This window comes from Vicia villosa, linkage group LG4, assembly GCF_029867415.1.
Source record: "Vicia villosa cultivar HV-30 ecotype Madison, WI linkage group LG4, Vvil1.0, whole genome shotgun sequence".
Taxonomy (NCBI): Eukaryota; Viridiplantae; Streptophyta; class Magnoliopsida; order Fabales; family Fabaceae; genus Vicia; species Vicia villosa.
Window position 1 is genome coordinate 47691242 of NC_081183.1, and position 16431 is coordinate 47707672.

A 16431-nucleotide genomic window follows, 5' to 3' on the forward strand; every position below is an offset into this window, starting at 1 on the left:
ACCAGTGTTACAAGACCAGAACACGACACCCGACACGACTGGAACTAAATTGATTAGCTTTACGAGCTATCCTCACCAAGCACAAAAGCTGCTACTCCTTAATGTGAAAATGGTCAACAGTAAAGGTGAGACATATTCACAATTAACATACATTATGAGTTCATAAACAACAAAACCTCATATATAATTGTTCACCCTATTGCAACATATTCTAGATTTTATAATGTTCATCCAACAATTCAAAAACACATTCAAACACAAGTCAGATCATCACATTATATCACTGGAATTCTTCCACTCAAGTTATAACGAACATACATACTAATGCAATGAGACACTATGCATGTGGTACCAAAATATGGGATTAACCCATCTCTTATGATAATGAATGCATGCATCACAACTAGCATACAATTCATCAACACCAATCAAGAGGAATAATATCATCACAACATACTCGCCGAAAGCCACACTGAGTATAATGTAGTCATGTTTCAACAAAGATAAAACAATCCATCATACACAATTTCACACCGAACGCAACATTAACATTACGATTATGGTGCCACAACATCATCATATTGTCACATTCATTAAATTATGCACATAATGTACAAACACACAATAAATGGATTAAATCGAGATTTTCAAAATAAAAAACTCCCCGTTAAACCATTTTACTAGTTAGAATACTCAATTAAATTTCAAAGCTCAATACGGCGGCTAAAACAGACTTACGGATCAAAAGTTATGACAATTTGAAGTTTGAGAAAATTCAATCCAACTCATTGAGAACCGGTTCCCCAACTTAGGAATCCGGGTTCCCTATCTAAAATCTCAATTTTTACGTTTCAGAAAGTCTGGGAACCTGGTACCCCAATTTGGGAACTCGCATTCCCCTGAATTAGAACCCAAAAATCCCATTTTTGACAGCATTTCATCTTCTTCAATTCAAACAAAAAACGTAACAAAATGTTTGCAACATCAAAACAGTGCCAAATTCAATATTCTAACACATTCCTAACATGTTTAGGGTTTATCTAACATCTAATATAATCCATAATCACAAATTTCATCAAAATCCTCCAAATTACCCCATAGGTTTCAAAACCTCAAAATCTCTAATACATTCAATTGGAACATACAATACACCTAATCAATTATACCATTCATGAACTGATATTATCGGCTAAAAGGATTAGCCCCCTTTACCTTGGCTAAAATCTTGAGTGCTTCCTCTTCCTCTGCTCTTTCACGTGTGTTTGATTCTTCTCCTTTCTCCTCTTTTTTTACTTTTTCTATTTTCTTTTCTTTACCAAAATCCCTTATTTTATGAAATAACAATTAACTTAGTAAGACCCACTTATTTACACCTCCCCTTTACCCATTATCACACCAGGCCTAATTATTTTATTTTTCAGAATTTTCCAATAAATCACCAAAAACTCCAAATAATCCAAATTAATAATTTCAATTTCAATTAAATTAAATAATGGAACTTATGGGGTGTTACACGAAATGTGCTCTGAGTATTTCATTTTTTAAAAAAACTACAAAGTTATATTGTTATAATCGTAGTAAATAAATTTAATACCTTTTTATCCGATAAAATGTAATGGAAATAAAAAATACGTAGACTAAAAAAATATTAAAATATAGTAATATTTGTTTTGAGAAGTGCAAAATTTAGAAATATTACAACATCAAAAAAAAGTCCTAAAACATAGGCTACTACTACTATTAAGTATGCCTAATCCTAACCCCCTGTAAAACCCCAAATTCTAGATTAATTTTTTATTTAATTGATTTGACATGAATATACGAGTCATCCTGAAGTATTCGACATATATGATGTTTTGGTGTTTTTATGCGAGACCTTATGGTAATTCATGATGTTTTGAGGAATGTGATGGTTATGTGAGTTATCTTGAAGAATTCGATATATATGATATTTTAGTGATTTTTGCGAAGTATTTGAAAATGTGACGATATGTTGAGTCCTTATGATGGTTTGCAATGATCTGTTATGTTTGAGATTATGATGACTTATGTGATGTTTTGAGATTTGGCATGAATATCTGATGTTGTGGTGATTTGTGTGATGCTTATGTGTATTGAGGGATTTTGGAGTATTTTAGAATAATTAGAATAATAAGTAGAATTAGTTTAATTAGTAAAATATAATAATACTAGTGCCTCTACCCGTGCGAGGCACAGGATACGATTTTTTATACTAAAAAATATATTTTATAATTTACAAATAAAATTATATTAACATTATAGTTTGTTTTTGCTATTAGTTGCACACTACTTTTTTATCAATCATAAACTGTATTTTGTTTATAAAAATATCTTTATTACTTATTTAATTTATTTCACTATAATTTTTTTTAATTTTTAAATTATGATGCTAATTTAAAAAGAACATAATTTGTTAATTTATTTTGTAAGTTACCAAAAAAAAAAACATTTTGGCTTTAAATATATAATATCAATTATGAAATTAAAAGAAAAATCTTTTTTAAAATTACTTGATATGAAATAGATAAATAAGATCACATTTTAAATATGACCTTCATTTTTGAGAAAAAATCTATATGAAATCAATTTTAATTTAAAAAACTTATATATTTATAGAAATTAAAAGATTAAATATATATAGTATGTTATGATTTGAAGAGATTTAGTTTTTGGAAAACAACTTAGTTTTATTATTTCATGTTTGGAATAATTTTTAAGATTTAAAATGTCAAATAAAAATGTTTTAAGTAATTTAAAATTAATTTGTCAAAATAATAATTATTTAAAAATTGTTTTTTAGAACCCTAGATTAGTTGAGGTTATTATCTATTACAGTTGATTGATTTAATTTTAAATGATTTTAAGTTTTCTATCATAAACTTTTTTGTTAGAATTTAATAAAACAATTATGATTAATTTTTGTGGTAAAAATAAAAGTATTAATTTTTTAAAGCAAAATTTAATGTTTTTTATTTGACGTTCATACTATTATAATGATTCAATATGTAATTAAATTATTAATTTCCTACATATATTTGTTATTTTATTTTTAATTATTATTCTCTAGATATGATATATTTCTAATTTAAACTATCACCAAATTATTTTGATATAACAAAAAAAATTCAATATATAGAATGATATGTTATATATTTGCATAATATTTACTATATTTATATTTATATGATTATATATACATATAAAATATTATTCATACTTCATACTTGACGGTCAAATTAACAATAATATTAGTAATAAAAAATATATTATTAGAAGATAAAGAAATACTATATTTTACAATGTTAATGTTAATATGATTGTAATCAAAAGACCAAATATGGTTGTCCAATTGACAATAATAATAGTAGTGAAAAATATATTATTAGAAGATAAAGATATATTATACTATATTACTATATTTTACAACAGATAGCTTGGAAGCTCTAAAAATTTTCAATAATTTATATCAGTTCAATTCATCTTTTAACATACCAGATGGTTGTAAATAAAACATTGTAAGTTGGAAGTGCAAACAAATTAATCTTAAAATAAAAAATTATTTTTATTGATATTATTCAACATGAGTTTGATATTCCAATTAAATTATAATGATATGATAATTGTAAATACATCATCCTAATTACTAATTTAAAATAAGTGCCAAGACCAAATAAGCATTCTTTAGCTTTCTTCTCTCTATGTAAGAGATTTCATTTTCAATTTTTTGATGCATCATCTTTTAATTTTGTCATCAGAGTGTCTAACTGAAAATTTATGGTTTTTTAAAGTTATTTAGAGGGGGTTTAAAATCACCGCAATCTATCTATTTTTAAATAATATTGACTTTAATTGACGTGGAGTTACACGTGGCGTGCCATGTAAGCCTCCGTTAGTGAAATTTAACGTGACTAAAAATATTGTGAGGACTATTGTTTGAAGAAAATTTTCCAGGGACTAAAATTGAAAGTTGCCATATTTATAAGGACTAAGAACTTATTTAACCCTTATATAAATGAAAAAATTAAAAGGACTGATACAATTTTTATATATTAAAATGGCAAATAGGAATTAACATTTTTCATGCCATATACGTTATCAGTTGGGAATTGGGATTTAAAATATACCAACATAATTATTCTAATAAAAGCTGGAACAGTATAATAACCCAGGATGATTATAATTTAATGTATGTAAGATTTTGTTTTTTATTTCCAACAATGATACTATAAAAACATAATTTCATTATAAACAAATATATATATATATATATATATATATATATATATATATATATATATATATATATATATATATATATATATATATATATATATATATATATATATATATATATATATATATATAAAAGGTAAGTTCTGAAAACTTATAAAAAAATGGTATCATCGATAAGTAAAATATGACAATCAAATGAGAAAACTATTAAATAAATTTTGTTAATGTAATTCTGTTAAGTAAAATATCACAATTAAATGAGATAACTATTAAACTTATAATTATAATAAAAATTATCATCAATAACACAAATGATAACAAATTCTAGTGTCAACATTGATAAATAAATTTATCAGTTTTTTACAAAATAACTGCAAATGTGAGAATAACATGTAATTTTTCCAGAGCCATAAAGAATTCTGTTGTTGCAATCCCATGTTGTCAATGACCAACTTCCCATCATTTATTCCAGAAACTCGGATGATTCCAGAAACATGAGAACACACAGACAAATAATGTTTAGTGAAGAAAATGAGCTGTTTTTGAAACAATTTCTAAATACTTCAAATAGAGAGATGAACCTGTCTCAAGGAGGTTCAAGTTTAGACCCCTGTATTTGCAGAGGCTGGTGGAAAAGGTAATGAATTACAACAAAAAAAACTGTGATGGATCTGAAATAAACTAGCAAAACATCAACGCTCCAGTGGTTGAAGAGTTTGACATCGAACAGTGATGGATCTGAAATGACAACAACAGGTTTTTGAAAATTGAAAGAGACACCATCAATAATCAACATAAATCACTAACCTACAACACTAACACAAATCAATTTTATACGTATAAATAAACCATTAAAAATTTACAATAAACAAAAATTCTCATGTTTAAAGGAGAGCCATAAAACTTTTCTCACTAACCTTCAACAAATCCCTGTAATAAAATCAAACCCAGACATTAGTTATCTAAATATAAAATCTGATGATAACCAATAAACCCTAATTGAATCTCTAACCTCGTTTTCACGAAAATCAAATTTCTTATCGTTTCCTATTATTGCTATTGAGAGAAGGGATAAGAATTGAGCGAATCTGTGAATTTTGACGATGGAAGACTGAAAGAAGGATAACGGTGAGACGATGGTTACCTTTTCACAATCATCGAAGATTGGGTTCTTGAATCCAAAGTTCTGTGAAAAGTAATAAAAAATGATGAAAATCAGTAAGCATGGAAGATTAGGGAGATCTGTGTAGGTTTAGGGTTGATTATGATTATTTATCAGAATGCTTGGAATAAGTAAAAGAGCAATAATGTAGCATTGGAATTTACAAATAAAATGAAGTGTAATTTGATTACGTTGGAGAATGGAAAAATTGGAATAATAATGAAGAGTGAACTAATTAAATAATGAAATGATTATGTAGTTGAAACTACATTTTTTTTCGGAGAAAAGCATAACTTTATTATTATCCAAAAAAATAGTTAATACAAACCGATCCAGCCGGATCCAGGTAAAATCTAAACAGAACTCAGCATAAGGTATTGTTTACACTCTTGACATGCACAACTAGCTTCTTGTACATACTACATATAATGCCAATTTTCTCCATAATTCTATCCTTTATATTGGTATCTAAGCTCTTTTGGGAGAAGACCAAATGGTTCCTTCCTCTCCAAATTTCATAGATAGTTTATGCTCTGGCGATCTTCAGTATATTCCGCTTCCATCCTTTCTTCTTAGTTTCGCTTATAAGCCAATCACACTTATCTTTCCATCCCAAAGGGATTCTCCTAAAGTGCAGCCAGTGCAGAATGTCCCCCCAAATTTGTTTTGTTTTCCCACATTCAAAGAAGAGATGTTCCAGTGATTCTGCACCATCACAAAAACAGCAGCTCTTATCTGTAATTATACCAAACCGGACAAGTCTATCCTTCGTAGGGAGTCTTCCGTGAAGTGCCATCCAAAGAGTGAACATGGCTCTTGGACGAGCATATTTATTGAAGAGGGTTTTCTTCCAAGCAACCTGTACGGATTCTCCTAAAAGGTTTGGCTGCTGTTTTATACTTACCATGTGTGATGTCGTCGTTCCAACTGTCAATTGCTTTAATAATATCACGAGCTTTCAAAAATTTTCGCACAGTCCATGAGATGTTATTCCTTGGCAGCCATAGAACAATGTCTTGTTTCTTGAGGAAATATGTATCTAACCAACGTTTCCACAGTTTGTCCTCCTTGATATGGATGTTCCAAAGCAGTTTCCCAATTGTGGCTTTATTCCACACGTGCAATGACACAATGTTAAGTCCACCTGCAAAGACCGGTTTACATAAGTTCTCCCAAGCAATGGGAGCCTTCTTGCTCACACCATTCATTCCACACCATAAAAAATTCCCACAAATCATCTCGATCTGTTTGACAACAATCTTAGGGAAGGTAAAAATTTGCATCCAGTAGGCTGTAATGGCGAACAGAGTGCTGTTTATCAGTTGCCTACGGCCTGCATAACTCAATAAACGGGTTATCCAATGCTTTATCTTCACAACGAGTTTATCCATAATGGGTCTGAAATGGTGACTATAAAGCTTCTTGCTGTCAAGAGGGATACCAAGGTATTTAAACGGTAACGCTCCTTCCGTAAAACCTGTGTTCTTCAAGATTTCCATCTGAATATGGCTCGGAACACCCCAAAAATAGATGTGACATTTTTCAGGGTGCGCTTTTAGACCTGTAGCCATGGAGAAATTTTCAATTTTCTTCATCAAGATCTGAACAGAGGTGGTGTCCCCTCTAGTGAATAGAAGGATATCATCCGCAAAGCTAACATTAGTAATATTCAGCTTTTTGCAACGAGGATGATAGCTAAATTTAGGTTGAACTTCCAAACCTTGTATGCATCGATGCAAGTACTCCATGACCAGTACAAAGAGCAAAGGTGAGATTGGATCGCCTTGCCGTAGCCCTCATTTTTCCATCACAATACCAGTCACCTGTCCATTTATAGCGTATCAGTAAGAGACAGTTCGGACACAGGTCATATTCCACCTGATAAAGATCCTTGTAAAGTTCATTTCATACATAATAGTTTCTAATGCTTGCCACCCGAACATGTCGTATGCCTTTTGTATATCCATTTGGATAGTACATCTAGGTGGCACAATTTTACGGCTGTATCCTCTCATCAATTCTTGGGCTAGAAGAGTATTGTCTTGGATCACCCTTCCTGGAATAAAAGCTGATTGGCTGTCATCAACAATCGTATCAATAACCTTACAGAGTCTAATTGTCAATATTTTTGAGATGATCTTGTATATGGTAGTGTAGCACGCAATCGGACGCATCTCCTTCATAGTTTTTGCATCAGGCTTCTTTGGTATCAAAGTCACCAAGGCACAGTTAACTGCAGCAAAAAGTCTATTCGAAATCAGTGACAACCTTTACAATGTCATCTTTGGTATACTGCCATGTGATCTTGAAGAACTTGGAGTTTAATCCATCAATTCCGGCAGCTTTGTTATCCCCAATCCCCTTCAATGCATCCCATATCTCCTTTTCTGAAACAGGTTAGACTAGGGTGTTCTTCTGGTTTTCAGAGAGTTGGTTTCCTCTATGAATAGCCTCAATGTCAACATGTTGCATTGTGGTGGCAGATGTACCAATCAGGTCTCCATAGAATCTCAATACCTCATGTTTTATGTCTTCAAAATCAAGGATCGTATTACCATTCTCGTCTTCCATATTGTAAATTTGATTCTGCTTGTTTCTACCTTTCGCAATGGCATGAAAATAGAAGTTGTTACTATCTCCTAGTTTAAGCCAATTCACCTTAGTCTTTTACATCAAGATCCTTTCTTCCAGCTCAGTAGCTTTAAGTAAATTCTCTGTACAAATTTTGACATCAGTTATTCTCTCCAGGCTAAATCTGTCATTTGCAAGGTTGTCTTGGGCTGTTGCCAATTGCTGCCTAAATTGCTCAATCTGTTGCACACTCTACATGCACTCCCTTGTGAGCCCCCGGATGAGAGGTTGCAGCTTCTTTAGTTTCCTCCATAAAATGAACATAGGTTTGCCTTGAACATCAGTATACCAATTGTTCTTAATCAGATCCATAAATTTTGGGTTCTCAGTCACAATATTGCAAAATTTGAATCTGGATTGAATCCTGTGGTTCCTCCTACTCTGACAAAAATTTTGACTTGAATTGGCGCGTGGTCCGATATGTGGGCCTGCAAAATGTCAATTCTACAATCAGGATAATTTAAAAACCATTCTTTGTTGCATATGGCCCGATCAATCCTCGAGTAAATCAATCCCTCAGTGTGTTTGTTGGTCCAAGTGAAGTGTGGTCCATGAGTATCATGTTCAAACAGTGGGACTGTCATCATCATATTTTCAAGATCCTCATATTCCCTCATTTGCACATTGCCACCTCCAATTTTATCATTGATACTTAATACATTGTTATAGTCTCCAACCACTATCCCAGGATCTCGGATGTTAGCAACCATACAACCTATGTCCTTCCAAAGAGTTTGCCTTTGTGCCAATTGATTATGTGCATACACCACGATGATCCAACATAGTCTCTTCTTCTGGCTATCAATCAATTCACAGTGAATGTATTGGTCTGTACAACCATGTTTTATCACATCTACCTCATTATTTTTCCATATAATCCAGATCCTACCATTTGGATGATTACTATAGTTATCCCACCAACTCCAATGGTTACCAAATTTCTGTCTTCTTCTTGGAGCATTTTCTTCTTTTACCCTAGTTTCAAGTAAAGCAACCCAAGGCAATTGTAGTTTGTTGAGATGGGCTTTAATCTCAACATGCCTTGCTATCTTATTTAGGCCCCTAACGTTCCAAGTTAAAATCATGGGGGAAATTTCCCTGCATGATCCGTGGCCTCTCCCAAGATATCAAATATGTTACTGCATCCAACTAGCTGCCAAGTATGAATTTGGTTGTCCTCATCATACATGATACCTTTGCCTCGACTTTTGATAGATACATGGATCCAATCCACATTGTTTACCTCTGTGTTTACCTCCTGTGTCACGGTTTTGACTCTATCATTCTCCACAAGTTTTTCTGCAGGCTTTTGTTGCTTTTCCTGCCAAATCTTTTTTCTTTTTACTGCCTCTATTTTCCTGCCACAATCATGCCCCACTTTACTACATTGCTTGCAGAATGTTGGTTTCCAATCGTATTCAACATTTTGAATAAATTTCCTGCCTTGTGGATCACAGATTGTAATAGTGTCTTTCAGCTCTAGAGTAACATCAACTTCAATTAGAACACGCGCATATGATACCCTAGGCTTCTTAGTTGTGCATTCATCAGTTATCGTTGGTTTCCCCAAGGCGCTTGCAATCTTCCCCAAACATTCTTCCCCCAGGTACAAAAGAGGTAACTGGTGAAATATGACCCAGATGGGAATGGTACGAATTGCATCCTCTGGGAGTGTAAAGTTCGGTTTCCATTCATGAAGGAATATATGTTTACGGTAGATTGTGTATGGCCCCCTCATGAGTATGGCTTCCCTATCCGTTTTTGATTTCAATCGTACAATGAAGTAACCTTCTTCATTATAGTATAGCTCTGGTAGATCTACAAAATTCCAGACAGACATCATAAACTTTTTGACAGAATTCATTGTTAAATCCCCTTCTAACACATACATGATTAGTGCATTTTCCCAGAATTTGAGTTCTGATTGGACATCTTGTTCAGGTAAGTGTACCTCGATTTCTCCATTGACAATGGTTGGTCGTGTGTAAGCAATTTTCAAACCCTTCTGTCGGTTGTCCTGGGTAATGTCCACCCAGGGCCTTGGAATCTTGTTCGTTTCATCGTCATTTCCCTGTTCTTTTTCTTCTTCAATTACTGGTGGTAACCGTTCTTCCGTTTGTCTTTCTGGTGGAGTCACAATTTTCCTTTCTTGAGACGAGGATGATGAGGGGAAAATCCTGACACTCACCGGTGGTGTTTGCGCAACCGCCTGCTTTTTCGGCCGGCCACGCATACGCCCCATCTCCAATTATGTTAATCGCCTCAGTTGAAACTACATTTAAGGGTATAAAATAAGGTTTATAAACTGTTTAGTTAGGCTAATTATTATATTAAAAATAAATTGGAATACTAACGAAAATAAAAAATAAAAAAAAATTATAACAAATATAGTAAGATTACCTAAAATAGAAAATTTTAAAATAGTAAGGTCTCTAAAATGATGACACTCGGCAAACTTGCCCAAATTCTCAATTTGCTTTATTATATTGTTTGATTAGTGTTAGAGATATTAAGGGCAAGAGTGGTCATTTGTGATGAGTGAGTGAGGACAAGATGGGAAGACCATATTAGGGGTCCTAGGGTTAAAAAGAGAAAAGAGGAAAGAGGAATTCATTCTGTACGATAAAAGTTTAGAGAAGAGGCAGAGGGAGAGAGAGAGAGAGAGTTGGGGCACGAAGAACATGGAGGAATTCGTAGAGAGAACATGACGAGAATCATAGCTAACTACAATATAAGGTATGGGGAGTTTATCTAGATTATCATGAATGGTTTAAGTGATTGATAATTGTATGATTTGGTTTTGGGGAATTTTGGGTTACGAGGATTTCATGATGATATGATGAATTTTGATGATTTGGATGTGTTAATATGCAATAGATGATACCCATTGGTTATAATGCATAAAGATGTATTTGGACTATGAAATATGGTGATTATAGGGTGTTTCTAGGGATTATATTGTGTAAAAATTGCAAAGGAATTAGTCTGAAAAGTGCAGAAAAATTCAGCACACAAACAAAGTGCGGTCGATGCAAACAGAGGTGCGGTCAATGCAAATGCAGGCAAGCGATCGGCGCATGGATCAGCGTGAGCGCACCCGAGGTAGGGAGAATTTATAATATTGAGCGAGCGGCCGAGGCATGGGTTGGCGCAAGCGGACCCAGGGTAGACCAATTTTTAACAAATTTTTGTAGAGGCCATAACTTGAGTTTTCGGACTCCGAATGATGCGTCGTTTGAAGAATTTGAAATATAACACAATGAACTATACTTGGTGTAATAAAATGAATCATAGTATGTAGATTTATAGTTCTGAATTGGGATTAAGTGATGAACTATGTAGTGTTAACATAGGAAGTATGTCATTTGTTATGAGTTGGCGTAGCCATGTTTTGGTATAACTTGATAAGTGTTTTCTTTATGATGACATGATGGTAATTATGATGGTGATGCGTGTTTTCCTTATGACGAGATGATGAGCTAATGTGGTGATATACCAATATGTAATGCTTTTTATTGTGAATTAATTTAACCATGTCTTATTGTAACTTGACGTATGTTATATGATGAATCAATGATGTTATGATTATGTATGTAAAATAAAGCTTGTGATGATGTATGATGAATTTGATGAATGATGATGCGTGTTGACTAGCCGTGGTCGTATTTTATATGGTGTTGTGAATCATGCATTCATAGCATTTATAGGACTTTTGTCTAGTGAAGTTTGCAGGATATTTATCCAGTGATGTTAGGACATTATGGTCTAATGATGGCCTTAATCCCCTAGTGTGGATTAAGTGCAACTTGTGAGGGGCTCCGGTTCTAAGCAGGAATCGATCCTATTGGTGGGGATCTTTGGAGAACAATGATGACTAAGTCATCAGTGATGTTTTGGTACCACATGCATGATTCTTATGAAGCTGCATTTCATTATTTGTGGCATTGCACAATACTTGGAATAAGTGATGTCTTTGATTAATTATTGGAAGTTGATTTATTCTTAGATTGATGATGCTATGACGTGAAGAACTGATAATTGTTGTTATATGATGTAATGTATTAAATGATGTTATATTATTGTTGTTTCTTTGATATGACTGCTATATTTATTCCTTATGTCTTTTATAATGATTATGATGTATTGAATACTTTAATTAATTGATGTGTTTGTTGGGTGTTTTGATTTGTGATGGTTGGTAAGAAGAACTTTTGAATTAACGTTGTATTATAAATGTCGTAATTGATGTTGTATTGTTGTTATTCCTATTCCATGAATACTATATCTATTACTTATGCTTTTCATGATGATTGTGATTTACTCACCCTGCCTGTTTGAATGTTACCTCACGTGGGTAACGCGCAGGTGATCAAGTTTAGTACACGAAGCATAAAAGGTAGCTTCGGAGTGTGCTATTTAGTTCTGTTGAGTCTAGTGGGTCTTGCTCTGATATGTAACATTATGATTTGGATCGATTGGTTGTGAACCTTGAGTATTTTGTAATTTTGAAGATTTTGTATTACTTTTATAATCACGAAGTTATAAACACGAAGTATGATGATTTTATCGATGTTTGAACTACTTTTAATGGTAATGATTAATTTATGAAGAAGTTTCTAAGAGATATTTATTCCGTTGCGAAGTTTGAAATAATTTGATTAATGGCACTAAAGATGTTATCTATGTTTAAATGTTTTATAACTCGTGTTGCGGAGCATGATTAATTGTTATATAAATTTTTCTGAAGATGTGACATCCTTGCTTTGTTTTACGTTTATTTATTTATTAAAAATATTTGTGAAAATTGTTGGGTTTTAGAAGGGTGTTACATTAGTGGTATGAGAGCAGGTCGGTCCGTCCGGCCAGGTTGTTTAATGTTGTTTATTCCTTGGTATGCGACACGTGTGTGAAACACTGTCGATACTTGAGTGGTTTTTTCTAACTTTTCGTCTGCAAAAGTTGGTTTGAAATAAGTGGGGGAGAAGCGTTTGCTTCTTTGAGATGTTTTTGTTGTGAAGTATGGGTTTGGCGTGCTGCTGATTGCTAGAGTGAAAGTGTTGTTGAATCAATATTATTTCTAGACCTGAAGAGAGTACTAATTTGTGATCCATGTCGGTCAGTCAAGTTGGAATGTCTTTGAGGGAGGACGATCAGGTATTGTTGATGTTTGCTTCTTGGAGAATAGAGAGCAATGTGACGGCTAGTGATATGCCAAGTGATGTGTATTTCCTGATGTTTTCCTGAAAATATTTGCGACTTGCCTCCAGAGTGTGGATTGGAGTTTGGTGATAGTATCAAATTGATGATTTTATCGGCTGAGCAAGTAGACGGATTTCTCGAAGGACAAAGTGATGGTGTTCGTGATGTTGCTTTGCGGGATACTCAGAGTAAAGTAGTAGTTAGTGAGTTTCATGTTGTGTGTGTGAATTTCCAAGATGTATTTCCCTATGACATCACTGATGTACCTCTAGAGCGAGAGGTAGAATTTTCCATAGAGTTAGTACCAAGTACGAGTCTGATGTCATTGGCTCCTTATGGGGTGTCAACGTCAGAATTAGTTGAGTTGAGGAAACAATTGGAATATTTTCTTGAGAAGAAGTTTGTTTGACGGAATATGTCTCTCTGGGGTGCACCTGTGTGGTTATTAAGAAGGAAGATGGATGTATGAGATTATGTGTGTACTTCAGAGAGTTGAAAAAGGTGATTATAGAGATTGAGTATCCGCTTCAAATGATTGACAATTTGATAAACCAACTAGTAGACGAGTATGTCTTCAGTATAATTGAATTGAGGTCGGGATACTTTCAGATTAGAGTGAATGGTGAATATAGTTATAGGGCAGTTTGTGCAGCACGGTGTAGAGATTGCGGATACTTGAGCCGGTTCGTTGAAGTGTTTTATTGAGAATGTTATGATTTGATCTAAATCAGAATATAGATGTGTTGGATGTTGCATATTGAAACTCGGCGTCGAAAGAAATGAGGATTTATGCTAAGTCGTCAAGGTTAATATTATGGTTTGAGGAGATGAGTTATCTTGAGTATACTATTTAGGGTGATAGTATCTATGAGTCCATCCAAAGTAAGATCTGTTCTATATTGGAAGGCTCCAAAGTCGATTACGGAGACTAGAAACTTTTTGGGCTTAGCCGATTACTATCACAGTTGTTCGAGACAAGGTCAAATGTATTGGGTATAATATCATTTCATGAGTTAGAAGACACTTAACATTTTTGTGATGTTGAGTGAGTGTGAAGTAGACCATGTAATGGATTTGGGCGATGGTGTAACGCCACGAATTTAATTAATTAGTTAAATAAATTGATTAATGATTTATATATTGGGAATTACCGAAGTTGGATTTTATCGGCATTAACCTAAGAAGCGTAATTGAACTATGATATGGTGTAAGTGGCTAAGTTTAAAGTCTGATTAATTAGTCGAAGAAATATTATTTGCAAATTTGAGTTATTCAATTGATGAATTGATTTAAGTTGAAGAATATTATTGGAAATAATATTATTAAGAGAATCATAAGATATTTCATATGGGCTTGGTTTTGTGTGGATGTAGTAATATTGGAGGTGTAGGAATAGACCCAATAGAATTGTGAGAGTAATAATAATTATGTTGGTTAAGTTGAATAAAAGAATATAAATTAGGTTTAATAATAGAGTAAAAAGAGAAGTAGAACAAGGGTTTGGAGAAAAGAAGTTGTACGAGGGATATGCTGTCATGAGGTACAAGAAGAAGCTTGGAATTAACCGTAGAAGCTCTAACGAGGAAAAAGTTGGAAGATCCGACGAAGCGGAATTCGCCCAGAAAATTTTGGAGGAACCGTCAATCCAAGGTAAGGGTGGGGTTCAATCTCTATAACCGAGATTATGATAGATCGTATGTGGAGTTAGGTCGTATAATTGTGTCATGGGTTTGTTTGTTGTTTCGGTGATATTAATTCCATGATAAATGGTTGATTTTGTGATTTTTGGTGGTTCTATATCTATGTTGAATTGTTGCTGGTATTTAGTCGTGGTGCTGGTTAATTGAAATTGTAATTTATGTTGTTGCTGTAAATATTGTGGTGTCAATTTCGTTGGATCGAACGAAGAAGCAATTCCTCAAAATTCCGTAGTAGCAGTTGTGGGAACAAAAAAATGAGGATTTGAGAAGGTGGCGGGGGCCACATGTAACAAGGGACGGACGTCCCCAAGCTTGGAGGGGAAAAGCGGGACCCACCTGCCTTAGGGGTGGGCGCCCCAAGGCCTGGGGGTGGGCTCCCCACTCATCCTTCCCATTCTCTTACTTCCACGTATGTAATTAGTTCTCAGGATTGTTTTCTTTGTCATCTTAACATACTAGTAAGCATAAGTAATAATAGGTGTGGATATAATAATAGTATTTAAATAAAATTAGGAGATTTAGTGATAGTTTATTAAACTTAATCGGAGTAGTACCATAGAAGTATTGGCAGAATGAACAGATGGAAGGTTTAGCAGGAAACTTAATATAGCAGAAACATAATTTTGGACAATGAGATTTTGGTTGTAGCCGGAGTATTATATCAGTGGAATAATTAACAGAAATAGTATAATTGACTATTAGTAATAGTAGTGTGTAAAACAATACCGATTTAACCGAGTTAGCCGAAATAAGCGGTAAAATTAGTTGTCCAGATTTAGTTAAAAATTGTAGGAGTAAGTCGTGTATACTAATATGTATTTTTGGTTGATTTGTTTTGTTATAATTATGTCGAATAAGTTGATTTGCAGGTGCGGTTGAATTGTTCTGGGTTATGGAATTGTATTATTGATGAGTTGTTATTGAACACGTTGTTTTGAATACTTGTTGCTGATTATGTTGTTGCCAAATATGTTGTTGTTGTTGAACTTCTGTTGATTATAAGTTGTTGTTGATAAGTCAAATTTTCCCGATTTATGGACATGTTTGAGTTGTAGGTCGAATGGCCAGCTGTTAGCTGGAGATTTCAACCAAAAGATCATAATACTTTGAAATATTGTGTTATGAAGAAATGGCTTTTGTGAAGCTATTTTGAATCTTTTCCTTGAAAGGGAAGATTCATTTTTTTCGAAGGTGGTGATTGAAAAGATCTTTTGTAATCTTCATAAGTGCCCTTCGACAGCAGTGTTGGCAGAGTCAAAGCTTTGAGCGGGTGTTTACGGTGATTTCCGGTAAACAACCGCTAGTCTTCCAAACTATAATAAATATGATTTGGTTACTCGCAGGATCGACTAGATTGATCCTAGGACACATAGTCAAGAAGATTGTCATCAACGTTCATTCGAACCATATTCATTATTTGTCTTCTTCAATAAGCGTTGTCCGATTAAAGAACAAATAGTCTTGACAATCACTTTGTTATATATA

At 33.5% G+C, this 16431-nt stretch overlaps 1 protein-coding gene across 1 annotated transcript; it reads right to left on the minus strand.

Moving 5' to 3' along the window:
- Positions 1–6246: 6246 nt before the first annotated feature.
- On the minus strand, positions 6247–7164 carry LOC131597167 (uncharacterized). Its single transcript, XM_058869877.1, has one exon. The coding sequence runs from the start codon at positions 7162–7164 to the stop codon at positions 6247–6249; it is 918 nt and encodes a 305-aa protein (XP_058725860.1).
- Between the last annotated feature and the right edge of the window lie 9267 nt (positions 7165–16431).

Excerpts from the sequence above, each read along its gene's own strand:
- LOC131597167 (XM_058869877.1), bottom strand. The coding sequence starts at position 7,164 with ATGGAGTACTTGCATCGATGCATACAAGGTTTGGAAGTTCAACCTAAA.